This window comes from Sapajus apella, unplaced genomic scaffold (assembly GCF_009761245.1).
Source record: "Sapajus apella isolate SASKATOON/1434 unplaced genomic scaffold, GSC_monkey_1.0 scaffold14, whole genome shotgun sequence".
Lineage (NCBI taxonomy): Eukaryota > Metazoa > Chordata > Mammalia > Primates > Cebidae > Sapajus > Sapajus apella.
The window spans coordinates 26,196,861-26,223,826 of record NW_022436954.1 but is presented as its reverse complement, the minus strand read 5'-3'; the positions used below and the strand labels follow the sequence as shown (position 1 = coordinate 26,223,826).

General features: G+C 39.5%; 1 protein-coding gene across 3 annotated transcripts; it reads right to left on the bottom strand.

Annotated features, from left to right (window-relative positions):
• Window positions 1–22,427, bottom strand: TRAF6 (TNF receptor associated factor 6). 3 transcript variants are annotated; one of them, XM_032282309.1, is made up of 8 exons: window positions 22,172–22,408; window positions 13,955–14,180; window positions 13,198–13,515; window positions 9,949–10,099; window positions 8,850–9,008; window positions 7,033–7,104; window positions 4,573–4,650; window positions 1–2,746 (listed from the first exon to the last, which is right to left on the bottom strand). In XM_032282309.1, exons 2-8 carry the CDS (start codon window positions 13,972–13,974, stop codon window positions 1,931–1,933), a joined length of 1,614 nt encoding a protein of 537 aa, XP_032138200.1. In that variant the 5' UTR covers window positions 13,975–14,180; window positions 22,172–22,408; the 3' UTR covers window positions 1–1,930. The 3 variants fall into 3 exon arrangements, with proteins under 3 accessions (XP_032138200.1, XP_032138202.1, XP_032138203.1); XM_032282311.1 differs by having other exon boundaries at window positions 14,109–14,180; XM_032282312.1 differs by lacking the exon at window positions 13,955–14,180 and having other exon boundaries at window positions 1,500–2,746; window positions 22,172–22,427.
• Between the last annotated feature and the right edge of the window lie 4,539 nt (window positions 22,428–26,966).

Sequence of the window (26,966 nt, the reverse complement as noted above, 5' to 3'; positions counted from 1 at the left end):
TTTTTTTCTCTGATAAAAGTACACATTTACTGCAGAAAATGTAAAAAATATAAGCAAGCACAAAGAGGAAAATAAGCCATCAAAAAGTTTAGTATATTTCCTTCAGGCTTTTTCTAAGCAAATACAAAAATAACAACTGATTACTTTTTAAATGGAACTTAACAATTATTTATTCATTGTAAAACAATCACAGGAACAGCAGCAGCGCAGGTATCCCGACCTAAAGGGTGGTATGCAGTGATTCTGAGGAGCTGGTTGGAAGGCAAGGCTGAAGGACACAAACTGCCAGGAAATAATGTGGTTAACTAGCCATGAGCTTGTGGTACTAATGGTGGCACCGGGAACAAGGTCTCTGCTTGACTTTTATTTTCACTCCATAACAAACACACCAGATCAGGAGCCTAAAGGTGGGTGGGGAGGGAGAGTAGAGAAAAAAGCAAAGGGAAAGTTCAAAGTGACACTGGCTGGGGCTGAAAACCACACTCATCTGCAGACGAGGTCCTTGGCTTTCTCTTGAAATTAAGGCTGATCTTGAACTCTGGTTGGGGATGCCGATTTGGGCTCTCTAGGAATACAATGTCATCTCTCAGTACCAGATGACTTTAAATACAGGATCTATCTTTAGATCCTTTATAAGCCTATACTAATTGTGGGTCTCCTTAAGAACTAGATTCCATGATTTTTTGTATCTGTATACAGACCTTTAACAAATACATGATGGCACACCAAAAAAATCATCTTTCCCTATTAGGAACATTTGGCTACTTTGAAAACATTCCACAAGATCCTTCTCAGAACCTGCGGTTGCTAGGCTAAAGCAAATTACTCAAGCTAAGTTGTGATATAACCACTGTGACTTCTTAGTTTAGTGACCTCTTTGATATCGCCAATCATCTCCCAAGTTTTAAAAAATTCTGAATTTAGGAAATTAATTTTGTTCCATTTAACTGAACTAAACAAGAGGGTATTCAAAAGAGCTGAAGACTTCTGGCTCAAATAGTTTGTCACCACCAATGAGATGCCACATGGCCTGACTACTTGAGTCACTTTTAATTTTTATGTTGGTGATTCTATGTGTCCATCTCCTTGTCTTGTAAGCCTCAGACAGCTGAAGACATATGCAGAGCTGTGAAATTCACTCTGCACTGAATAGACAAAAAGGTTCCCTAGCATAACACTGAGCGGTTGGTATCCACATGGTTCTCAGTATTATAAACTCTGGGAAGACACTACTTCACAGCCTCAAGAAAATACGTAAGCAAGGCAGATACTCAAACAAGTATTATTCAACAGACATGTTTATACTAAATAAGTAAGGTTATATTTAGGGTTTAAACTCATCCCTGAATATCCTTAGTAACAACGTGGAGGAAAAACTGGAGTGAATGAGAACTTAAGTTTTCCAAGGATTATGGTTCAAATCCTCTGAAATCTGTAACAGGTTAAAAAAATGAGAACTCAACTTTCTAGAGCAATAACTCTTCTTGAGGGCACCAGCACAAGGCGGTAGTGATTCTCACATTTAATATATTACATATAATACTATAAAAATAGATTGAAGTTTTAAGGAAAGTCCATTATTATTAAAAGTTTAGTACTCTGAGTCTGGGCTTTCTGACAATAAAACATACCAGAATAAAAACCCAAGAAAGTACAACAAAGAGGTATACTAATTGACAAAATAGCTGCTGCAACATGCCACAGGCACTTCAGGCCTAACATTTCTGAAAAAGTGGAACGTGTGGACTCCCAGGAAAAAACTGTCTCAGATCATTTGTAACAGAAAGAACTAGTAAGTGACATCTCTAACAACGCTCACTAGCAGATACTACATCTTTCCCGCCGCTTTTTTGTTTGCATGTTATTGAGAACAGGGCAAGGAAAGGCACTGTTTTCTCCAGGTAGTTGTTTTTGAACAAGTGAGGGCATGCTATGCTCCTGTATCAGTACTTCGTGGCTGAAAACCCTCCCTCCGAAGGCTACCCATGTCAAAGCGGGTGGAGACCTCACAGCGCACTAATAATGTGTCATCCTTAATGAAAGTTCTTTGTCTTAGGGCTTCCAAATGCATAAAAGTTACATAGCCAAAACCTTTTGGGTTCCGTGGGATTGTGGGTCGTTGGAAAGCAAGCAGCTCTGGTTTGGCATCCATTATCTCTTCGTGGTTTTGTCTTACAGGTGCTTCAGACTGATCAAGAATTGTAAGGCGTATTGTACCCTGGAAGGGCCAAGGGAGGTGGCTGTCATACTCTCCTTGCATTGTGTGGACAAAAAGGGATATATAGTTCGCACAGCGCTGAGCAGTAGGTAACTGAAGGTGCAAGCGCATGCACAGTTTATACCCGGGTTTGCCTGTGTAGAATCCAGGGCTGTGAATCACAACAGGTTTCTCCTCTTCTTGACATTTCAGATGCATTCCAAAGTTGCCAATCTTCCAAATGTAAATTCCATTGCACTGCTGTGCTTCAATTTCAGCAACTTTGTCCTCAAGGGTTCGAATGGTTCGCCTGAGCTCATTTACATACATACCCTGAGTTTCCATTTTAGCAGTCAGCTCCCGGATTTGATGGTCTTGTCTTACAAGGCGACCCTCTAACTGGTGAATAGTTTCCTGGAAATTCCAGACCTCAGGGGTGGGAGGAGCGGGAGTTAAAGTAAGGCTCAAACTATGAACAGCCTGGGCCAACATTCTCATGTGTGACTGGGTGTTCTCCTGTAGGTGGCGTGCCAAGTGATTCCTCTGCATCTAAGAATCAAGCACAAGCCTTAGGTTGGGAATAGATAACTGTGAGGACTAGAAAAAGGACCTGGCCAGGTCATACAAGAAGTTTTCAAGTAGTCACACCACTTCCCTCAATTCTCTACAATTTTCCTTTGCCTTCAACAGATTCTTGAGCCAATGAAACAACACTGCCTCTTGGTTCACTGAAAAACAGGCTATCTGATGACCACTCTCCTGGCTTTCACTCATGTAAATCTCCCTCCCACCTACAAAAATGCCAGTATTTACACCTATCCTTCTTTTCTGACTCAGAGATGCCTGTCTTCTCCAAGATTAATATTCTACCTGTGCTCTAAATGGCACGTGACCTGTTGCCAACACCTCAGAAATCTTACTCAGTGATTTTTCATCTTCAAACATCTCTTCCTCTAACACATTCCCTTTCCTTTAGAATACAATTATTAAAATATTTCCCATTAAAAAAGGATACACCCCTCTAAAGATCTTTTGTCTCTGGTTAATATTAATACCATTTTCTTCTTTTTTAAAAAAGTCAAGAATATGGTCTACCTGTATTGTCTACACTTCCCAATATATAAATGTATTGCAAATTGGAATTTTTCCTGTCACCATGCTAAGGTCATTAAGAATATCCTACAATACAAAAACATTCATACTACAACAATTTTTATGATAAAAGGTCATAAAATCATAAAAAAAACTAAAAAATATAGATGATCAGAGTATGCTACCTATTATCTCACCTAACTATAAAATTAACATTTTTATAATTTATTTCGTCTTTTTCTCTAAGCACAAAAATACAGAACATTTCTACAAAAATATAACCATACCATTTTTCTGATTTTTCAAATTATTAGATGTATGTTTATTATATGTAAGTCAGGAAAAAAAAAGTATAATGGAAAAGCAAAACTGTAACTGCACTCTCCAAAAAGAAAGACATACCATAAACAATGATCCATCTTAGACATTTGACAATACTGATCATGAGTCTTTAAACTATTTTGGAGACCATGATACTACTTTCTCTTTGCCTGGTTCATCTATTTCTTATACTGTTTGTTCATGGCTCTTCTCTGAGTCCTGATTTCTCTATGGAGCTTAAGACTGCACATAACGCATGTCAGTCCACCTGTTCCCTGGCTGGGTGAAGTCATATGTGCAACTCAATTCATTAAAACAGGTTTTTTTTAAAACCTGTACCTCCAATCAGTTATCCTGTGTTCACTCTTTTTGGTGAATGGCCCATCCATCTACCCAGTGATCAAGGCCAGAAACCAAGTCATTCTAGCTAGATGCCTCCCTCTCCTTCACTCATCACATTTATTTAGTCCCACAGGCAATACATCTTCTCTCCTAAATATGTATTGGCTCCTAGACCTACCTTCACTGTCATGGCTATAATTCAAGCTGTCTTCACTTAGGTATTCCAACAGCTCAGGTACTGCTACCCCCACCTCCACCTCCACCTCAAATAATCTACATTGCTACTGGGTTGAACTAGCACAACACAAACTACCTGTAGTTCCTCAAATCACCACGCTCACTCTTTCTCATTGGTCTTCTCTCCCTTGTCTTCTTGGAAAACTATTTCACCTGTAAAAATTCAGCCCAAAGCATCATGTTTTGTCAAGTCTGTCTGAATGCTTTAGGCATTGCTAAGTATGCCTTTGCTTCTGCTCGTAGCATCCATAATAACTCTATTATATAACTCATTACAATGCTTTATAAGCACATTTACATTCTTGTTGTTTTGTCCACATGATGTAACTGAATATTTTTTACTTATATTCAAGAAATTAAAAGAAAAAAAAAAAAACCCTTACCTTTTCATGGCAACCGAAAGTACTGAATGTGCATGGAATTGGGGCTGTAGGGCAGTCTAGATCATAATGATTAGGCATCTGAAATCCAAAACAAAGGCTGAAAAATCTCTTCCTTGCATATCATGTTCTAGTTTGATGTGATCACATTAAACTGTATTGTCAATGGCTGCTTTTGCTGGCAGTGGAATAGGTGTAGCATAAACTGTGTCACTTACAAAGATTAAAACAATGTTTACTTCCAAAAGTTATAGAGAAAGGAAATATTAACATCTCATAATATCCCCCCCTCCAATTATTCAAAATTCATTTCAAGAAATTGAATTTGATCCTTTTGCTAGGAACTAGGCACCCTCTAGTGGCACTTTACAGAAAAAACACCGGACAATACCTACAACAGCAAACTCAATCAAGACTCCCACGACTAAGGTCTAGGCCATGTAACAGGAAGCAGTCAATTGCATGCACTGAAGCCACTGACTACATTCATACTTTCCTCATGACCACCTTTCAAAAATCATCTTAACTTTTGTTAATCTGGGCATATTTTAGTACACTGGGGAGACTCAGATATTAGAAGGTACTTTAAAAACATTAATAAAAGTTCTAAAGAAAGTCTCGGTCCTTGATTTTGGGACTCTAAGACACATTCTCTAAGGTAAGGTCCATTATATGAAATCGTATTTTTAAAAAGTGGTGCCAAGTTTCCTTTAGAAATTTAATTTGGCTATAGTTGAAGATATTTAAACAGAAAGTACCTGAGAGACCATTTATTATAATTCAATCCTTCATTTCTCAAGAGGGAACAGTGTAGAACAGGGGTCAATAAAATTTTTTGTAAAAGTTCAGATAGTAAATATGGGCTGTACTGCCTCTGTCCCAAGTACCTAACTCTACTATTGTCATATAAAAGTAGCCATACACAAGACATACACATACGGTCATGGCTTTCAATAAAATTTTATTTACAAAAACAGGCAGCAAGACAGATCTGGCTGGCAGGCCAGTGTGCTAATCCCTGATCTATTTAGAATGTCAACTTGCTAAAGATGAGAGGGCACAGTTAAACCACAGTTAATACAGTTTAAACCTAGGATTAAAACCTAGGTTTTCTGACTCTTAGCCTAGGGTTTTTTCCTACATTGTTTTTCTTTTACTGGGTTTTAGTTTGCTGCATGGTTTCCTTTCAATATTAAAAGAGAAGAAAAAGGAAAATGAGTTAGGACTTTATAAGCAAAAGAAGTTTAACACCCTCAAACTAAGGTTTTGTTGAAAAAAATTAAGAGACTGTTAACCAATGGAAAAATTTTAAGGTTAACAAACTTGTCCAGTGACAGGTTTTGCTTGCTGCTTCTCAGTAAGGTATATCAATAACGATCTCTGGGTTTACAGATTTCATGGGTATAAAATAGTTAATAGTTAATATTCATATTTTGTAGGCAAACTCCCCAAATGTCAGAAGATGGCAATCAGATGGAATTTTCCTTTCTCTACTAATAGTCAAAACATACAATCTTTAGGCTGGGCTTGGTGACTTACATCTATAATTACAGCACTGTGGGAGGCCAAAGTGGGAAGACTGCTTGAGCTCAGGAGTTTGAGACTAGTCTGGACAATATAACAAGACCCTGATTCTACAAAATATCTGAAACAATAAAAAATTAGCCAGGCATGGCAGTCCACACCTGTAGTCCCAGCTCCTTGGAAGGCTGAGGCAGGAGGATCACCTGAGCCAGGAATTTGGGGCTGCAGTGATCCATGACTGTGTCGCTGCACACTCCATTTTGGGCAAGAGTGAGACTCAATTTCAAAAAACAAAAAACAAAAAAAAACCAACAATGAAAAAAAACCCACCATAAAATTTTCTATTGTAATTACTACTTCTAATGATGCCTGATCAGTGGCCTACAAGGCCACTCAACAGAAGGGCTACAGGTGCTGAAAATATGGAAACTTCCCTGTATGCCTCAAGGGTTACAGCTACAAAAATATTCTCCTACTGAACAGAATTACTTTCCTCTGTATCACTGCTCCCTCTTACTCTTTTAGCCAGTCTCTGGACACTTGAGATACTCATTTCACAGTGTGTAAATATCAATATTTTAGCTTTTTCTTTCTTTAAATGGGGACGCTTACTTTTGATTAATTTTATCTTAAAATAGGTTTTGTTGGGAATTTTTATGAATATACAAAAGCATGAGTATTATGTTAATGACTTAGGAATTTTAAGTACTTAAAAAGGGCTGGATGTTTTGTTCTTCCTGAAAATATTTATTACTTAATTTATATAAAAAATTTTCACACAGCTCGAATACTTCTTTAATCTGTATTTCTTTGCCTTACTGATTTAAATTTTCAATTAAAAAACCTAACTCACTTCCTTTCTTTTTTTATTTTTCTATTTCTCTAACTAACTCACTTCTTTAAACTGTTTACGAAGAAATTTATGAAAATGAATAATACCTGTTCTCTGATGAGTATGGTATTGCAGTATTCACAGACGACATTTGCCAAAGGACAGTTCTGGTCATGGATCTAAATTTTATTAGAGAAACATAAGAAAAGCATGAGAATATCTGCAAAAGTAAAAACAACTAATTTCAATAAAGAGTAATTTTTCACTATAAACAAACAAGGACATCAATTTGTATAAAGCGAAAGTGAGAGTAATATATAAAGGACATTTTCTTTCTCTTTCCCAGTATAGCAATGAGATTCATTCATCCTTCCAGCTCTTTGAAAGACCACGGTATTATACAAAAAGAATTTTTCAAATCCCTTCCTTTTATCATGAGGCAATGCATATGTAACTACTTTGGACATCATCTGCCAGGCTATAATTCTCCAAAGGCAATCTTCTTCCAAAAATTTTCAGCAGCAGCATGATGATTTAGTTAAAATTTCTTGTTAGTAGGATTAAAGAACAAATGTTTTATTAGGGCAGGAAAGTCTGGTGCTCAGGTTCTCGTATGCCCCAGAAGGGTGAAGCTTATTTTCTAGAATATAGTAACTTTAGTTGATGTGCTAAAATATAATTAGCCTTCCAGGTTAAGTCAATCTAATTTACTAAAGTTTGGAAAGGAGTTGTCATTTTACTCTAATTATGATTCAGACTTCTCTACATTTATACTAAATTAGCTGACTTTTTTGGAGCATTTTATCAATGTAATGGATATAATATGCTTGACCTAAAAGTAGGGAAAAACTGCCAACATGAATTTATAAAAACTGTAGTTTAGGCCGGGTGCGGTGGCTCAAGCCTGTAATCCCAGCACTTTGGGAGGCCGAGGCGGGTGGATCACGAGGTCAAGAGATCGAGACCATCCTGGTCAACATGGTGAAACCCCGTCTCTACTAAAAATACAAAAAATTAGCTGGGCATGGTGGTGCATGCCTGTAATCCCAGCTACTCAGGAGGCTGAGGCAGGAGAATTGCCTGAACCTAGGAGGCGGAGGTTGCGGTGAGCCGAGATCGCGCCATTGCACTCCAGCCTGGGTAACATGAGTGAAACTCCGTCTCAAAAAAAAAAAAAAAAAAAAAAAAAAACTGTAGTTTAAGGAAGTATCTAAGTAATAGAATAAAAGAACATAAATTATATGTAGGCTATTTTATAAAAGTATATATAGGATAGGGATCAAGGGCTTAGATTTCAGTGTTAGCTTTTTTATTGGCAATATTAATACAAGTATACTTAATCTATCTCAGTTTCTGAATATGAAAACTGTCCTATAATCATGACGCTGTTAGACACCATCAAGTTTCTTTTTAAAAGATAAACTTTAAAATATAACATATATAATGAGAAGTGTAAACACATTGTATATATACAGCACGATGAAGTATCATTAAGGAAACATTTTGTGGGTTTTATTTTTCATAATAGTTATGACAACCCATTCTCTTTTTCAAAATAGTTCTGTGTAAATCTTATGTAGTAATTGTTCTACTTGTTTATCTCCAATCCAAAAATGGTCATTAATTTAATCACAAAGAAAAGTTGAGTGGCATATGCCTTTCCTAGAAGTTCTGTTATTTGCATCTATAGTAGTGATAACTAGTATAAATGATGTTTGTTAAGAAAGACATGCAAATGCAAATTCTACACTTATATACTAAAATGGCTTAGTATGAACTTTTTCTTAAAAATCATTTTTCCCAAAATTGATAATGCAGAGTGAGAGTTAAGAGTCACATCCTTATCTACTGCTAATGCCCTCAAACACACATTTAAGAATGATGTTTAAAGATGTAAAATTAACAAATCCAAGTTAGAACATGCCTCTTTATCTTCAAATGCCATTGATGCAGCACAGTTTACACAAGAAACCTGTCTCCTTGGACAATCCTTCAGAATGTGAATATTAATTTGGCATTTTTGGAAAGGACGCTGGCATTGGGGACAATCCATAAGAGCAAACTCACAATGTACTTGATGATCCTATAATAAGAAAATCATAATAGATTAGTATTAGCCAACTCTGAAATCTTCTAAATATAATCTCTCCTAATAATATACTGCTCTCAGCAGCCTACTGAACCTTTCTTTAAGTAGGTTACTGTGTCTACTTTGTCAAGTGCACACCACAGAACCATTCATAATTTGAATATCTTTAGTGAATTTTTTCAAATACTGGCTGTGGACTGCAAATTTATACAAAGAATGTGAATTCTCAAGTTTATATATCCAATTAGGGAAGAGAGTTGGAAAGAAGTCAGATTTCCTATTTACCAATTTATTATTGTATCAAAAAGGCCACTCTCTTTTAGGAAGAGCTAATAAGTAAAAGGAGCAAGTAGCATATCTGTCTTAACCATTTAATTTCAAATGTAACATTGATAATAATTTCTGGTAAAAATCACCAACCTAATGGTTTATTTAGTTTAAAAGCAAATTACTTAATAATCTGATTGTTTCAGTTAATCTCAGTCCATAGGAGTATTCCATTTAGTTCATAATAAAATGCACAATTTAAGCAAACAGAGAGAAAAAAGCATAATGAGGATTCTGAGATGATTACTTAGGACTTACTGCTTATTCCAAAATGACAAAAATGAAGTTATAAGATAAAAATGTGACACTAGTATTTAAAATGCTCTTCAGGTTTACTGCAGATAATGCTCAACAAAAAAGCTTATAAAACAATACTGATTTTTAAAAAAATTACTGCTGGACAAACCAGAGTAGATAAAAGTGTATTTCTGGTTTCTACCTATGTTTATATTCAATAAATAAACGGTTGGCATTAATTCAGCAAGAATTTATTAACCAATCATCATATGCTAGGTAGTGGCAATACACAGATGGATACGGCAAAGTCCCTTTTCTGTAGGAACTTCCTTTTATACATGTGTTGACAGCTAGAAAAGAACTTTAATACCTCAAGATGCCTCAGTTCCATCTTGTGCAAACAACCTTCATTTGGACACCTCACCATCAGAGAAAGAATCTCACGTTTTGCAAAATTGTCTGGAAATAGTTGATTTTCCAGCAGTATTTCATTGTCAACTGGACATTTGTGACCTGCATCCCTAACAGAAACAAATAAAACACATACAATTCGTAGATTTAAATATTCACATCAGAAAATCCACACAACTTTAATTCACCATATATAAATTCTTCATTTATTGTTTCATAAGGAAAAAATTTAACACATTACATTTCATGTCACAAAAATAAACTATCTTTTAATGGACAGCTTATGAACTGTTCTTTTATGAAATGAGTACAAATAGCAGCATATTGATAACCTATCAAAAGCTAAGAGATTTTTATATGATGGGATGGAGTCCAGCTTTTTGAGAAAAATTAGCTGAATAAGATTATATTCTGATTGGCATAAAATGAAGTGACAGTTACGAGCGAGAATTTTGGCAGTCTGGCCTCTGTGCTGTCACACCTATACAATACACTAGAAAGATGAAATATGCTGCTCACAATACTAATACATGTCTAATGCAATTGCTGAGCCATAAGTAAAAATTTAACCACCTAGTAATACCCCCATGAGGTCCCATTTTAAAGTTTACTCTGAAATAGTCACCATAACACTCCAGCTAATCAGCAACAAAAGTTCTCCTTTATTTGTAGGTCTAGGGTCCAACGTAACAAAGAGTTAAAGGATCTCTATGTCCTGCTTCTCAGTGGTTTATTCTTTCTTATTATGGAAAAAAACTACCCTCAGAAAAAGAAAATGGGATAGTATTGAGAAGCATTTTGATTCCTTGAATGACTATAACCAATGAGAAATTTCAAAGCAGTTCCTTTAAGAGCACTGGAGCTAAGTGGTCATTTTTAAAAAGCTTACAGGGAGATAGAAAAAAAAAAAGCCTCAGACTTCTTGTTGTGGGTTGTATTTCCTTTTCAGACCAGTGGCCCACTACTTTCATGAACATCTTGCTATTAAAAAGCTGCTAAAGATTAGCTACTTTCCTGGGCATGGCTGACACCTAGCAAAAAAAAAAATGTACATTTCTACCCACTGGAAAATCAATGATCCATAATATGGTATCATTTTACCTAAATACAACATAAATAAAAATAATTACACACAGAAAAAAAAAGTTGAGACTGGACACACTGTTCATGCTTGTAATCCCAGCACTTTGGAGGGCAAGGTAGATGGATCACTGGAGGTCAGGAGTTTAAGACCAGCCTGAACAACATGGTGAAACCCCATCTGTACTAAAAATACAAAAATTAGCCAGGTATGGCAGTGCACATACCTGTAATCCCAGCTATTTGGGAGGCTGAGACAGGAGAATCAGGTGAATCCGGGAAGAGGAGGTTGCAGTGAGCCAAGATTGTGCCCTTGCACTCCAGCCTGGGCATCAGAGTAAGACTGTCTCCAAAAAAAGTTGAGCCTTTGATTCTGCTCTCATATACAGAGTGGTCTCAACCAGTGGCAGTTTTGACCCCCAGGGAACATTTTGGGACTCCTAAGCACAGGAAAGGAGGATACTAACAGCATCCAGTGAGCAGACGCCAGGCATGCAGCTAAAGATCCTACAGCACACAGGACATTCTTCCATGACAAATAATTATCCAGCCCAAAATATCAATAATGTCGAGGCTGAGAAAAATCTACCCAAAATAGACCTTGTAAAGTCAGTGATGCATAACACATTTTTCCCCAAAATTGAAACAGCAGACATTATCTTTTGTGACTTAAATTAAGCCAAGTCCTGAGTATGGATGTAGTTACTCTTAAATTCAAGTTTTATAGAAAAGTTAATGTAAAAGTTGACAGATAAAAACTTAGGAGACTAACCACATTGCCAGGAATGACTTAACCTACTTACGAATGATTTAGTATAACTAGATGGCTATTTATTGAAGAACATAAAATCTGCTCTCCTTCATCCAATTTTTGGCCTTATCACCTAAAAATCTTCCCATTTACTTTTGAATTATAGTAAAATTTATCTAATTCCATGGTAATTGCAAGTACTTTCATTCAGTTAAAGCAACCATGATTTACTGGTCATCTACTATGGGTCAGGCACTGTTTCCAGAACTTAGAAAAAATCAAGAAATGAAACAGATCTAAACCTTTGCTCTCAAGGAACTTATCATCCAGTGGGGCAAGCAGACAATAAACACATAAATTATCTGGTGGTTCAGAAGGCAGAAAGTGCTAAGGAAAAAAGTAGAGTCGGGTGGAGACTGGGAGTGTTGGGCAAGAAGGTGGAAGCACACTGTGGTATAAATGGGGTGGCAAGGGGACCTATGAGAAGGTGAGATTTGAGACAAACTGAAAGAGTTAAGAAGTTAGCTGTGGCCTGAGTGCTGCAAACAGAATAGCTAAAGCCGCTCACCAAGGCAGGAGTGTGTCTGACACATTCAAGGAACAGCAAAGACGGAATGAATGAATAGAAGGAGAAACAGCACAGTGGAGAGGTCAGAAAATGAATCATGCGCCTATCAGACAGGATGTTATATGGATTTTACTTTTACTCCCAGAAACCATGCTACAATGGTCTAAGCAGAGATGATATCTTACTTATTTTACTAGGTTCACTCTGGCTGCTGTATTGAGAAGAGCCTGGAAGAAGGCAAGAACAGAAAGCAGGGGGCCTGTTAGAGAGCTGGTGGTGATTCACAACAGGTGGGTAGTAGGGGACAAAGTGAGAAGGGACGGGATTTTGGATATATTATGGCAGTGGAGCCTTCAGTTAATACTTTCCTTAAAAATGCTGGTAATTTTACAGTTGCCCATACACTTTAGGTAATAGACAGGATTTAACATGCCTAAAATCACAGTAAGTGATCACTTACATAGTCAGTATTCTTTGTGTGGTTGAGATTATCATTATCTAGTAGCATCATAATTTAAGGTACATTAAAAAGATACGATTTTCTTTAAAGCACAGAGTCACTCCCCAGTCTGCATTAGAATTGCTTTTAGTGTAAGTAGCAAATTATTTATCCAAGGGTCAAGAGAGGAGGAGATTCACGTCACTTTTCACACAACAGTAGGAACTGGGATAAGAATCTAACTTTCTCAATTTTCTGTCCACTGTTCTTTTTTCCTAAGTAGCTTTTTGGGATGTTCCATGTTCTGTGTAATAATGTTTTCTGTATCTGGTTTTGTTATAGGACACCATTCTTTCTTATGCTCACATACCTTATTGATTTTATGATGCAGGCTTTGCAGAACCTATGGCCGCATGGTGTTTGCACTGCTTCTCGTAATGCCATCAAGCAGATGGGGCATTCATACTTGCTTTCCAGGGGTGGGTCAAACTCCACATCATATCCCTGGATCTCCTCCATAAAGGAGCTGGAGAGGTTCCCCGTGCTGGCAGTTCCACCCACACTATCATCTTTTGTTGCAGCGCTACAGGAGCTGGCCATGGCCCCACAGCAGTCACTTTCAGAGTGGCTGGATCCACAGCTGTTTTCACAATTTAGTAGACTCATAGTAACTTGATTATCACTTGCTCTGTAGAAATAGCAAGAAAAAATGCCTTAACACATAAGTAACACACACACCCCACACATATATATCATAGCTTATCTATACAAGTCACTTTTTAGTTCACATTTATCAGCCGTATTAATGTTATTTACGGAAAACTTTTTAAAGTGTTTTGAGCTTTTTCATGACTACTATAACTTAACTGATTCTCTCCTTCAATAAATATATTATAATTTGTGCAAATCACTGGGAGCACACAAAGAAAGCTGGGTGTCTGCAGAAGTTCATGATCTGGTAGAAAGAATATAAGGTTAAAAAAGGAGAAGCACCTCAGGTGTAATGCTCTTCCATATTACAATTATTTGTTTACACGTCTGTTTCCTGTGACTGAGCTGAATATTTAAATCCTATTTCCTCAGTACTTAGCACAAGATTTTTCATACAGTAAGTGTTCACTAAGCACCTACTAAAGAACTTATCCATGTTGTTGAAGTTCCTTCAAGTATTCAGAGCTGAAGAGCATAGTATGGCTAGCAGCTCAGTGCTAGGAAAAGTTCACAGGAATCAGGTGATCATGTGCCACTACTGGATATGTGATTTAGTGCAAGTTACTTAACCATTTAGATCTTTGTTTCTTCTTCCAGGTCTAAAACTCTGTAAGGACTTCCAAATGCTCAGTGTGGAGATTTCTATTAGGTAGAAAAAACAGAATTGAAAAAGTATATTTTTATGTCCTTCTGCCTTCAGTCAGGTCAAGTGACTATGTTTCATTATTAATGACTGGAAAAACAAGCGATATTTTGTTTGCCTATGGAAAACTATTGCTTTCATAGCAGAGGAGGTATCTTCAAATTCTAAATCATCATGGTATATACAAGTGAGAAGCTATTTAAAAGCAATTCACAGCCTGTGTAACCACATCTGTATTTTAAATACTTCTAAAAAAAATTCTAGTATGTGCCAGATATCATTCTACAAACAGAATGTAGGCCTCCAGTCAATATGATAGATAATTATTCTTCTGCTTGTCTTTTATATAAAATTCCTGGCTGCCACTTCACCAAATTGAGGATTAAGACAGTAGTAGTCAATCCTTTTACCACTACAAATACTTTTTATTCTCTTAAAAAATTCTGAGTAGCACTTGATGGCCACTTACAATGAGGCACTATTCTGGCTGGAAAGGCAGTGCTATTAAGTGGTGATGAGCTCAGGTGATGGAACTGAATGATATTAATTTAACTCTTTTCTTCCATTTATGAGCTGGGCAAGTTACATGACATTTCTGTCGTTCAATTTTCTCATTTGTAAAATGGTTCTAACAATAAAATCCAACTGAGTTACTAAGAGGATTAAATGTGTTAATATGCGCAAAGCACTTACAACAGTGCCAGGCGGTAAGAATGAGTTACTACAACAACTTGATGTAGTATTTTATTTAAGTTTTGTTGTCCCCACTTATCAAAGTGGTAATTATGAAGCTTAAAAGGTTAAGTAACTTAACCAAGATTACCCAAATAGTAAGTCACAGAGTTGGGATCAGAACCCAAGTCTACCTGACCTTGGAGCTTTGCACTTTATACTACACTACTTTTATCCATTTTTTGACCAATTTGTCCATAAAGCTGCATTTAAAATGTATTTGCCTTTATTACACTAAAGTACTGGCCACAGCTACTATTAAACATGGTCTGTCTAGTAATACTACAGTGAATTTGACAGAATTCCAAAGAATCTGCAAAGAAACTTGACATGTGGTTCACTTGTTTTTTTTTTTTCTTTCTTTCTTCTGAGACAGAGTCTCACTCTATCACCCAGGCTGGAGTCTAGTGGCACAATCTTGGCTCACTGCCACCCCCACCTCCCGGGTTCAAGCAATTCTCCCTCCCTCCTCAGCCTCCCCAATAGCTGGAATTACAGGCACCTGTCACCACGTCCAGCTAATTTTTGAATTTTGTAGAGACGGGGTTTTGCCATGTTGGCCAGGCTGGTCTGGAACTCCTCACCTCAAAGGATCCACCTGCCTTGGCCTCCCAAAGTGTTGGGATTATAGGAATGAACCACCCTGCCCGGCTGTGGTTTATTTGTTTAGTTCTGACACAGTATTCCTGAAGTTAAAAATAGCTCCCAAAGCCTTGTTATATCTGATGTGGACTCCTAGGGAAGGTTCACACAGATTGAAAGGAAGCAAACAATGGCAAGACAGCAGAAAAAAGCAGAACTAGTCACTACAGTTGGGCCATAAAATGGGGTATGGGGTCCCCTTTATGCCTTCCAAACCTGAGGACAAATGATGCTGTTATGCTACACCAATATCCTTTGTTATTTTTATTCCATATACAGGCATACTCAGACATCTTGGGTTCAGTTCCAAACCACTGCAGTAATCCAAATGCCATAATAAAGTGAGTAATAAAAATTCTTTTGTTTCCCAGTACATATAAAAAGTTATGTTTACACTATAGACTATTAAGAGTGTAACAGCATTATGTCTAAAAGGACTGTGTATATACCTTAACTTAAAAACACCTTATTGCTAAATAATGCTAGTGATCATCTGAGCCCTCAACGAGCTATGATATTGGGGTAGACGGTCCTGCCTCAATGTTGATGGCTGTTGACTGATCAGGTTGGTGGTTGCTAATGGTTGGGTGGCTGTGGCAATTTCTTAAAATTATACAGCAATGAAGTTTGCTACACAGATTGACTTCTGCTTTCATGAAGTATTTCTCTGTAGCATGTGATGCTGTTTGATAGCATTTTATCCCAGCAGAACTTCTTTCAAAAATGGTGTTAATCCTCTCGACTTCTGCCACTGCTTTATCAACTAGGTTTGTGGAATATTCTAAATCCTTTGTGGTTATTTCAACAACGTTCACAGCAGCTTCACCAGGAGCTGGTTCCATCTCAAGAAACCGCTTTCTTTGCTCATCCATAAGAAGCAACTTCTCATCTGTTCAAGTTTTACCATGAGACTGTAGAAATTCAGTCATATCTTCAGACTCCACTTTTAATTCTAGTTCTCTTGGTATTTCTACCACATCTTCAGTGACTTCTAATGAAGTCTCAAACCTCTCAAAGTCATCCATGAGGGCTTCTTTCAAGTTCAACTTCTTTCAAACTCTGGTTAAGGCTGATATTTTGATCTCCTCCCATGAGTCACAAATGTTCTTAACGGCACCCAGAAAGGTGAATCCTTTCCAGAAAGTTTTCAATTTACTTTGCTCAGATCCATCAGAGGACTCACTATCTATGGCAGCTATAGCCTTATGAAATGTATGTCTTAAATAATAAGACTTGGAAGTCTAAATGACTCCTTGATCCATAGCCTACAAAATGAATGCTATATTAGCAGGCATGAAAACAACATTAATCTTCTTGAACATCTTCATCAGCGCTCTTGGATGATCAGATGCATTGTTAATAAGCAGTAATATTTTGAAAGGCATCTCTTTTTCCTGAACAGTTCCTGACAATGGGATTAAAATACTCAGTAAACTATGTTGTAAACAGATATGCTGTCATCCAGGCTTTGCTGCTACCTTCATAAAGCAAAGGAAGAGTAGATTTAGTATAATCATTAAGGGCCCTAGGATTTTCAAAACTGTAAATGAGCACTGGCTTCACGTCACAGTCACCAGCTGTATTAGCCCCTAACAAGAAAGTCAGCCTGTCCTTTAAAGTTTTGAAGCCAGAAATAGACTTGTCTGTAGCTATGAACATCCTAGATGGCATCTTCTTCCAATAAAAGGCTATTTTGTATACATTGAAAATTTGTTGTTTGGTGTAGCCACCTTCATCAATGACCACAGCTCGATCTTCTGGATAATATGCTAATCAGCACTTGCTCTTTCACCTTGCAATTTTATGTTACGGAGATGGGTTTCTCTCTTTAAACCTCATGAACCAATCTCTGCTAGCTTCCAACTTTTCTTCTGCAGTTTCCTCACTTCTCTCAAACTCTACAGAATTGAAAAGAATTAGGACCTTGCTCTGGATTAGGTTCTGACTTAAGGAAATGTTGTGGCTAGTTTGATCTTCCATCCAGACCATGATGGCTTTCTCCATATTAGCAACAGGCTGTTTCACTTTCTTATTAGTGAGTTCACTTAGTAGCACTTTTAATTTCCTTCAAGAACTTTTCCTTTGCATTCACAACTTGGCTAAATGTTTGGTTTATTTTTGCTTCTGATGTGCCTTCTTCAGTAAGCATAATTACTTCTGGCTTTTGATTTAAAGTGAGAGACACGTGGCTCTTCCATTCACTTGAACACTTAGATGCCATTGTAGTATTATTAATTGGCCTAATTTCAAAATTGTTGTGTCTAATTTCAATATTGCTGTGTCTCAGGGAGTAGGGAGGCCTGAGAAGCGGGATAGTCAGGGGACCAGCTGGTCAGTGGAGCAGTCAGCTCACATTTATAAAGTTCACCATCTCATTATATGGGTGTGCTTCATGTACCCTAAAACAACAATTCCAATAGTAACATCAAAGACCACTAATCAAAGATCACTGTAACAGATACAATAATAAAGTTTTAAATATTGCAAGAATTACCAAAATGTGACAGACAAATACAAAGTGAGCACATACTGTTGTAGAAAATGGTGTGGAAAGACTTGCACAACACAGGGCTGACAAAAACCTTCAATATGTATTTAAAAAAAAAAAAAAAAAAGCCCCTATTTATGAAGTGCAAAAAAAACTATGCCATAAAATGAGGTATATCTGGGCCGGACGTGGTGGCTCACACCTGTAATCCCAGCACTTTGGGAGGCCGAGGTGGGTGGATCACGTGGTCAGGAGTTCGAGACCAGCCTGCCCAAGAGGGTGGAACGCTGTCTCTACCAAAAATACAAAAACTAGCTGGGCATGCTGACATGTACCTGTAGTCCCAGTTACTCAGCAGGCAGAGGCAGAGAACTGCTTGAACCTGGGAGGCGGAAGCTGCAGTGAGTTGTCACCACACTCCAGCCTGGGTGATAGAGTGAGACTCTATCTCAAAAATAAATAAATAAAGAGATATACCTGTACATTTTTGTGACCAATTTACTTCCTTAGGTAAATATCCTAGAGGCAGAATTGCTGGATCAGATGGTATGTAACTTTTTAAGCTTTCTGATAGATGATGCTGCTTATCCAATATGTATCAAAGACGTTCTAATTTCCACTCTCACAGTCACGGTATATATGCAATAGTCCATTTTCGATACCCTTGATAACATTAGGTATATTTCAGTCTTTAACCATTTAAGTGAAATCACTTTTGAGAAATTAGTATTTGTTATTTGGTTGTAGGACATATATCCAAGTGCTAACCAGAAGACAAAGGCAGAAATTATGAAGCTAGGTTTATCTTTTCTTTTCTGCCCAAATGTCCAGTTTAAAGTTTAGTTTATTGGATAGTCAACACTGCCTGCTTCCAGGCCAGTTCAAAAGGCTTGAAGGTCTTTAGGTCTGAAGAGACCTTGTATAGCTAATGTGTTCCTAAGAAAATCTGTCTAATCAGTTACAATTCCTTAAAAGGAACTCCACTGCAGGAATGCCGTGTGACACATAAAAGTCAGCAATGTTCAAAATCTATTGCCTTCAAGTTTCACATTACTTTCCATGCTTCAAGAAGCAATACAGAAGTTTTCTATTTTCCAAATAAACTTTTTCAGATAGTCACCCTTTAAGTCCATAGTATATAGTTCCAAGTAACTGGACATAAAGGGAAAATTAAGTTAAAAACAGTTCTTGACTGCCACTTAGCATTTGTTTCCTCTTCTTTGGCAAATCGAAACGTTTTGTCTCCTTAGTTTTAAAGATTGCGATGACTTAAGGAAAAAAATCACCTTTCTAACTTAATTATAATGAATAACTATTTTAACTAACACTAAGAGAAGAACAAAAAAGTGCTTTGTGTCAGTTACAGAAGTGAATAAAAGATGATCTGGCATGCATGCAGAAAATATTGTGCTCTATCAGGATATTTTTTACTTTTCAAACTACTACCGTGTCACAGTAGTTGTTACAAAAAGCTAGAGATAGAACTTGATTTTACATAAAAATGTTTTCATAATAAATATATATATATCTGAGTCAGGATCCTGCTCTATTGCCCAGGCTGGAGTGCAGTGGCAGATTCATGGCTCACTGCAGCCTCCACTTCTTGGGCTCAAGTGATCCTCCCACCTCAGTCTCCCAGGTAGCTGGGACTACAGGTGTATGCCACCAAGCCTGGTTAATTTTTGCGTTTTTTGTAGAAACGAGGTTTTGTCATGTTGCCCAGGCTGGCCCCAAACTCCTGGGCTCAAGCAGTCCTCCCACACCAGCATCCCAAACTGCTGGGATTTACAGGCATGAGCCGCCATGCCAGGCCTAAAATAAAAATGTCTTACAGCCTTTATTCTACTTACTTATGTGGCTTTCTACAGGAATAAAGGGATGGAACAAAGTTTAAATCGTTCCTTAAATTGTATGTTAAGAGTGTCCTGATTGTAATTCCCTTTTGCAGTTGCAAATCTAGTATGGTAAGCACTGCCTTAATTAAATATTGTGGAATGTAACTACTGTTAACTTATTCAAACTGTAAAATGAGTAGTACTATAAACAGCTTTGACAAAAATCATGGTTTAAATTCACAAATTAGCATCTGGGTATACATTATAATCCAAAGAGAATACTGTAATGTCTTGGGGGAGCGGGAAGTAGGATGCTCTACAAAAAGTTTGTCCTCCAAGACAGATGCTAAGGAGATATGTGCCAAGCTAAACAATCAACAAGTTATGTCTTAAATGAGTCAATTTTAAGTCAACTGAAATCCATACATGAGTAAATATATAACTTATTAAAGTAAAATCATGTAAAACAAATATGAGAAATTACTTTTAATTTGCTACTAGCTTTAGAAACAGAAACTATTTATCAGTTTCTTAAAATTTATTTTTAAAGTGTGAAGACCTGCAAATGTGCTCCAATGGCCAAGAGATGCTGCAAAATATTCAACTGTTGTGCCTTAACTCTGAATCCAAATTCAAGGGGCATTCCCTTCCTGGGCACTATTTATTCTGCTCCAGGAGGCAAGGATTTGAACTTCTCTCCACATCTACATGGCCCGAAGTTTATTAGCATTACATATCCCAGTTTATCACAGAGAAGACCTCACATTACAATTCTGAAATATTGTTGCGCATGAAGGTTGAAACTCTGATGTGATCCTGTACCCACCACATGCCTGACTCCTTCCTAGAGTCACAAGAGAGGCCACATTTTTCTTCACCATATCTTCAACTTCAAAATCAGAAAAACCCCCCTCCCTTCCCTAGTAACCAAAGGAGAATGAATGAAATGATAGCGGCCTAGTTGAGGCCAACACAGAATTTCTTTACCAGTTTTTCTCCTTTCTATATGGAATCCATGTAACAAGACTTTCAGTAATAGTAATCTGCTCCCAAAGAAGCAATCAATCAAATACTATATAGAGAAGCTGCGAATACTTTAGGTGCTTTCTGTTCACATTCAAGACAGTCCTAACTCAGCTGGAGTTCCCCTAAGGCCAAATACTAGGAACAGCTTTATCAACCCAGCGTCTGGAACAATCGCTCGAACTACCAAGTGTAGGGGCGGGGGAGGAAACATTCGTGTCATCTGAGCCTTTTTTTTTTTTTTTTTTTTTTAAACTTGCTGCCTGAGACTTCTATCGAGTTCAACAGGGAATCCAAAAATAGCCTTCCCATGACAGTGACAGAGGGAGTCGCCAGGAATGTAAAGGATTTTTTTTTTTTTAATGTAAGCAGGTGTTTGCTCCAAGGGACGGAAAACTCTAGGAGGCAATTTCCTTTTCTGGGAAAGAGAAAAAAGGGAGTGAGCGGAGCGAGACCGAGGAAGGCGAGGCGGGGTTTTTTAGTGGGTGAAGTGAGCGAGGGGGAAGAGGCCTGGGGAGTAGAGGTGAGGGGACTGGGAACGGTGTCCCCGACCCGCGGGAAGCGAGGAGCAGGGAACGGAGTCCTCGACCCGCGGGAAGCGAGGAGCAGGGAACGGAGTCCTCGACCCGCGGGAAACGAGGGGACAGGGGCGGCGTCCCCGACCGGTGGGAAACGAGGGGACAGGGGCGGCGTCCCCGACCGGTGGGAGGCGAGGGGACAGGGGCGGAGTCCCGGACCTGTGGGAGGCGAGGGGACAGGGGCTGCGTCCCCGACCGGTGGGAGGCGAGGGGACAGGGGCGGCGTCCCCGACCGGTGGGAGGCGAGGGGACAGTGACGGCGTCCCCGACCGGTGGGAGGCGAGGGGACAGGGGCGGAGTCCCCGACCGGTGGGAGGCGAGGGGACAGGGGCGGAGTCCCCGATCGGTGGGAGGCGAGGGACAGGGGCGGCGTCCCCGACCGGTGGGAGGCGAGGGGACAGGGGCGGAGTCCCCGACCGGTGGGAAGCGAGGGACAGGGGCGGAGTCCCGGACCTGTGGGAGGCGAGGGGACAGCGAAGGCGTCCCAGACCGGTGGGAGGCGAGGGGACAGGGGCGGCGTCCCGGACCTGTGGGAAGCGAGGGGACAGGGGGGGCGTCCCGGACCGGTGGAAAGCGAATGGACATGGACTGCGTCCCCGACCCGCCGAGAGCGAAGGGGCGGGGGGCGACGTCCCTGATGGGTGGGACGCGAGGCCGCGGCCGCCGGGAGGAGGCGCCCGAAAGAGACTCACCGCTCAAGTGCGCCGGGCGGCCGAACCAGGCGGGCAGGGCTGTCCCCAGCCGCAGGACTCTGCTCAGCCAAGACGCTGGTAGGGGACGGACACAGGCACTGCGCTCCGAGATGAGACTGCTCCGACGTCAAACTCGGGGGCCAAAGGGCGACGTCGCCACCTCCGCGGGCCGCCCGCGGGCCAAAGCCGAGCTGCGGACGCCACTGCTTCCGCCTTCTCTGGGGCTGCGCGGAGCGAGGGGCGGGAGCGCGCGGGGAGGAGACAGAGCGGCCGACTTGGGCGAGAGCGGCCCCTGGCGGCGGTCCTCCAGGCGGACTGTGGCGTGGGTCGCCCCTCGCCCTGCCTCCGGATTTCCTTCTAGCTAGGGTGTCCCACCTGGGAATTCCTTGCGCCGCACCGCCGAACCCAAGTATGTCAATGGGTGTGTGTTGGAATTGGGGTGGCGATGAGATCACTTTCGGAGTAACTTAATTTGGTGAGTAGTAGAGACAGTAATGATCCCAAACTGCGCTTTTATAGCGCCCCTATCCAAGCAGGAGAAAAACGATGGGCTAGATCGCTTGACCTTCAGGAATTTTTAAACCCCGCCCCAGCTCCACCTTCCTTGCCAAGGAAGTTTCCACGATCGATAGAACCGTCTATTATCACCTACTCTTACCCTTCCTCCGGTCCAAGGGAGTCAGCCCTTGCATTCAATATTTCTTTGAATTTCCTGCCAACAACACCACTCTTTTGTCTGTCTCTGTCATGGGAAAGCTATTTTAAATTCCCTGTTTAACTGGTCTTAAATGTCTAGGGAATGTACCAGGCATTTGGCTGGAGAAGCACAAAAGATTTTCATCCACCTCTGCATATTTGGCTGAACGTCCTCTTGGGGGAGGTTTTCCAGGATAGGTATTCTGTGTAGGTATTCTGAAACCAGCATGCTTGATTCCAATCCAGTTTTTCCCTTAATAAATGTGTGATTTAGGTAAATTACTTAATCTGTACTTGTTTCAGTTTTCTTATCTCATTTGAACATGGGGATAATAATAGTATCTACCTCATAGGGTTGTTGGAAGGATGAAATAAAATATGTAAAGAAATTATTTAAAACTATCTGGCCAGGCACAGTGGCTCATGCCTATAATCCCAGTACTTTGAGATGCAGGAGCATCACGTGAAGGCAGGAATTTGAGACCAGCCTGAGCAACATAGTGAGACCCTATCTTTACACAAAATTTAAAAATTACCCGGGTATGGTGGTACACATCTGTAGTCCCAGCTACTCCGGAGGCTGAGGTGAGTGAGAGGATGGCTTGAGCCCTGGCGGTCGAGGCTACAGTAAGCCAAGACTGCACCACTGCATTCGAGACTGGATGACAGAGTAAGACCCTGTCGCAAGGAACAAACCAACCAACCTCAAACTAGGACATAGTATGGGCTCAATAAATATTACCAATACTGTGTGTCCTACTTTCTGGCTGCCAATATTCATAAAAAATGCTTCTCTTTTTAAGAAGAATTTGTCACTGGTTCTCAGATTCTATCAACCCCCTTTTGAAAAGATTGTATTTTGAAATACTTAGACATAAAAAGAACACAAACATCTGTGTGCTCACCACCCAGCTTTAAAAAATAAAATATTGTAACTTTAAAAAATAAAACATTGTCAGCCTGCCTTTGTTTATCCCTCCCTAGAAGCTCCTTTTATAAAATTGAATTTCTTATGGGATGGAAGAAAAGATCATTATATGAAATTGAGAGATGGAGAAACGGAAGAGCGAGAGAATCAGAATTCCCTCCACTTCTTAAAGTGAACTCTGGGACAGGATAAATACCTCCATGAACTGCAATGACCAAAACTATAAAAAAGGGGATAATGTCTACTTACCAGGTTTTCGTTGGGATAAAATAATAAAAATCTATTGCGAGAGACCCCAGCACCAAGCTTTCAAAAAGATTAGGTGTTCTGTGTATGTTTCTTTACATTGTTTTCATAACTGCCCTCAAGAGGCCTTCTCCTACTTCTTCAAATCAAATTTATTTAATATAGGAGAGAGTTTTAGTGCTCATCTATGCCTTGGGAACACAGGAAACTTACAAATACCTTTTCCCTTTGCAATCAGGCAGGGCCACGTGACTAGTGCTAGCCTGTGAGCTATGAGAAGGGTTCATATCATTCCTAGGTCAAAGCATTTTATTTTCACTGCAAAACGCTGTTCCCTGTGTGTAACCAAGGAGCAAAGGGCAGCTACAAGAGGAAAGAGATGTATTACACAATTGATGTATGAAGGGCAGTTACCTTGGAAAATCAACCCACCTGCGATGGATCTATATGAGCAAGAAACAAATGACTGTTATTTTAAGCCATTGAGATTTTAAGCCATTGAGATACTGGGGTTGTCTTTTCTGCTGCATAGCTAAGCCTACTTTATGCACAATTCCTTCTTGAAGTCTTTCCTGATACTAGAAATCAGGAAGCCAAAGTTCTACCCCTGCTTCTGTCTCTCATTGAAATTGGGACCTGGTCAGATGTCCTTATCTCTAGAGTTGTCATGAAATCTATTCTGTCTTCTTTTCAGAGCTGTTATGGGTTCAAATGAAGTTATATGGAAAGATACCTTGCAAACTAGGAAGTCCTACACAAATGGAAAGAATTGAATATTCCTATTAGTAGAATTACCTATGTAGAGCAACCACAATGATCAGGTTTTCTGAAAAGCTGCTATTAGGTTGGTGCAAAAATAATTGCGCTCTTTGCCTTTACTCTTAATGGAAAAACTGCAATTACTTTTGTACCAACCTAATAATTTAAAATATTTTGCCCAGTTGTCCTTATATCAAATATGAATAAAAATATAGTCTCCATATCTTCTGTAGTTTCCATGTGTCCCCTAAAGTTCATGTGTTAGAAACTTGATCCCCAGTGTGGTGGTTTGGGGAGGTGGGGCCAAATGAAAGGTATTTGGGTCATGGAAGGACACTCTTCATGAACAGATCAATGCCATTATCTTTTGAGTGAATTCGTTATTCTGGGAGTAGATTCCTTATAAAGGGACTTGTTTGGTCCAGCCCCGTGTTTCTCTCCATCTCTTTCTCTGTTGCTTTCTCTTTGCCCTTCCACCATAGGATGACACAGCAAAAAGGCTTTTGCAAGATGCCAACCCCTTGAGCTTGGACTTCCCAGCCTCCAGGACTAAGCAGCAAATTTCTATTCATTATAAATTACCCAGTCAGTGCTATGCTGTTATAGCAACACAAGACAATATCATTCCTGGGTTGCTGTTTCTCACATCCTATTTGAAAAATGAAATAGGATATACTTTGTATCACAGCTGAAGGTAGAGTTGGGAAAGTAAGAGATGCTTTCTCAAACATTTGGAAATAAGATGGCTCACTACAAGTTGAATTATAAAATTCATTAGCTCAATGACACAGTTCATTAGCTCAAAATACACTTATTGAACAACCATTATAAGTGTGTGTGGCAGCCTGCCTTGAAGATGGTATTTATGCCCATGTGTAGTTTGTTTCCACAATACATAGGGCTACCTCATGTAACAGTATATTAGTCTGTTCTCACACTGCTGATAAAGACATACCTGAGACTGGGCAATTTATAAAGAAAAAGAGGTTTAGTGGACTCATAATTCCACATGGCTGGGAAAGCCTTGCAATCATGGTGGAAGGCAAAAGGCATGTCTTATGTGGCAGCAGACGAGAGAGAATGAGATTTAGGCGAAGGGAGTTTCCCCTTATAAAGCAATCACATCTTGTGAGACTTATTCACTACCATAAGAACAGTGTGGAGGAAACTGCCCTTGTGATTCAGTTTTCTCTCACCGGATCCCTCCCACAACACGTGGGAATTATGGGAGCTACAATTCAAGATGAAATTTGGGTGGGGACACAGTCAAACCATATCAAACAGGATATTCTGGAAATGGCAGAATGTGACTTTCTAGGCTGGGCTGTAGAAGACATTGCAGTTTCTGTCTTGCTCTCTCTTAAGTTATTTGCTATGAGGGAAACCCCTACCCTGTCCTGAGGGTACCCAAGTAGCAGTTTAGAAAGGCTGCTGAGCAACTGAGCCCTCTTGCCAATAGCCACATGATTTCTGAGGCTTCCTGCTAAAGCCTTGTGAGTGAGTCATCCTGGAAGTGGATCTTCCAGCCCCAATCAAGCCATCAGATGACATATTGGCTGCAATGTCATGAGAGACCCTAAGCTGGAACCTATGAAAACTGTGATATAATAAATGTTGTCTTAAGCTCTAACTTTTGGGTAATTCGGCACACAGCAATAGATAATTAATAGAATGTGTTAGGCACTGTTCTCAGCCCAGGAGATACAGCAGTACACCAGTCCCCAAACATTTTGGCACCAGGGACTGGTTTTATGAAAGACAGTTTTTCTACAGACCAGTGGGGGCCAAGGGGATGGTTTCAGGTTGATTCAAGTGAATTACATTTATTGTGCATTTTATTTATATTATCATTACCTTGTAATAGATAATGAAATAATTATACAACGCACCATAATGTAGAATCAGTGGAAGCTCTGAGCTTGTTTTTCTGCATCTAGACAGTCCCATCTAGGGGTGATTGGAGACAGTCACAGATCATCAGGCATTAAATTCTCATAAAGAACATGCAGCCTAGATCCCTCACATGTGAACTTCACAATAGGGTTGCACTCCTATGAGAATCTAATGCCACCGCTGATCTGGCAGGAGGTGGAGTTCAGGCAGTAATGTGAGGATGGGGAGCGGCTGTAAATACAGATGAAGCTTTGCTTGCTCACCCACCACTCA

Bases quoted from the DNA above. Each gene is read 5' to 3' on its own strand.
- TRAF6 (XM_032282309.1), bottom strand. From the start codon at position 13,974: ATGGATAAGTTCTTTAGTAG. The intron at 9,009-9,948 runs GTATTAAAGTTC...TTCTTATTATAG, and splicing joins TGGAACTGAGGCATCTTGAG to GATCATCAAGTACATTGTGA. The intron at 4,651-7,032 runs GTATTATTCATT...TTTGGATTTCAG, and splicing joins CCATACTCATCAGAGAACAG to ATGCCTAATCATTATGATCT.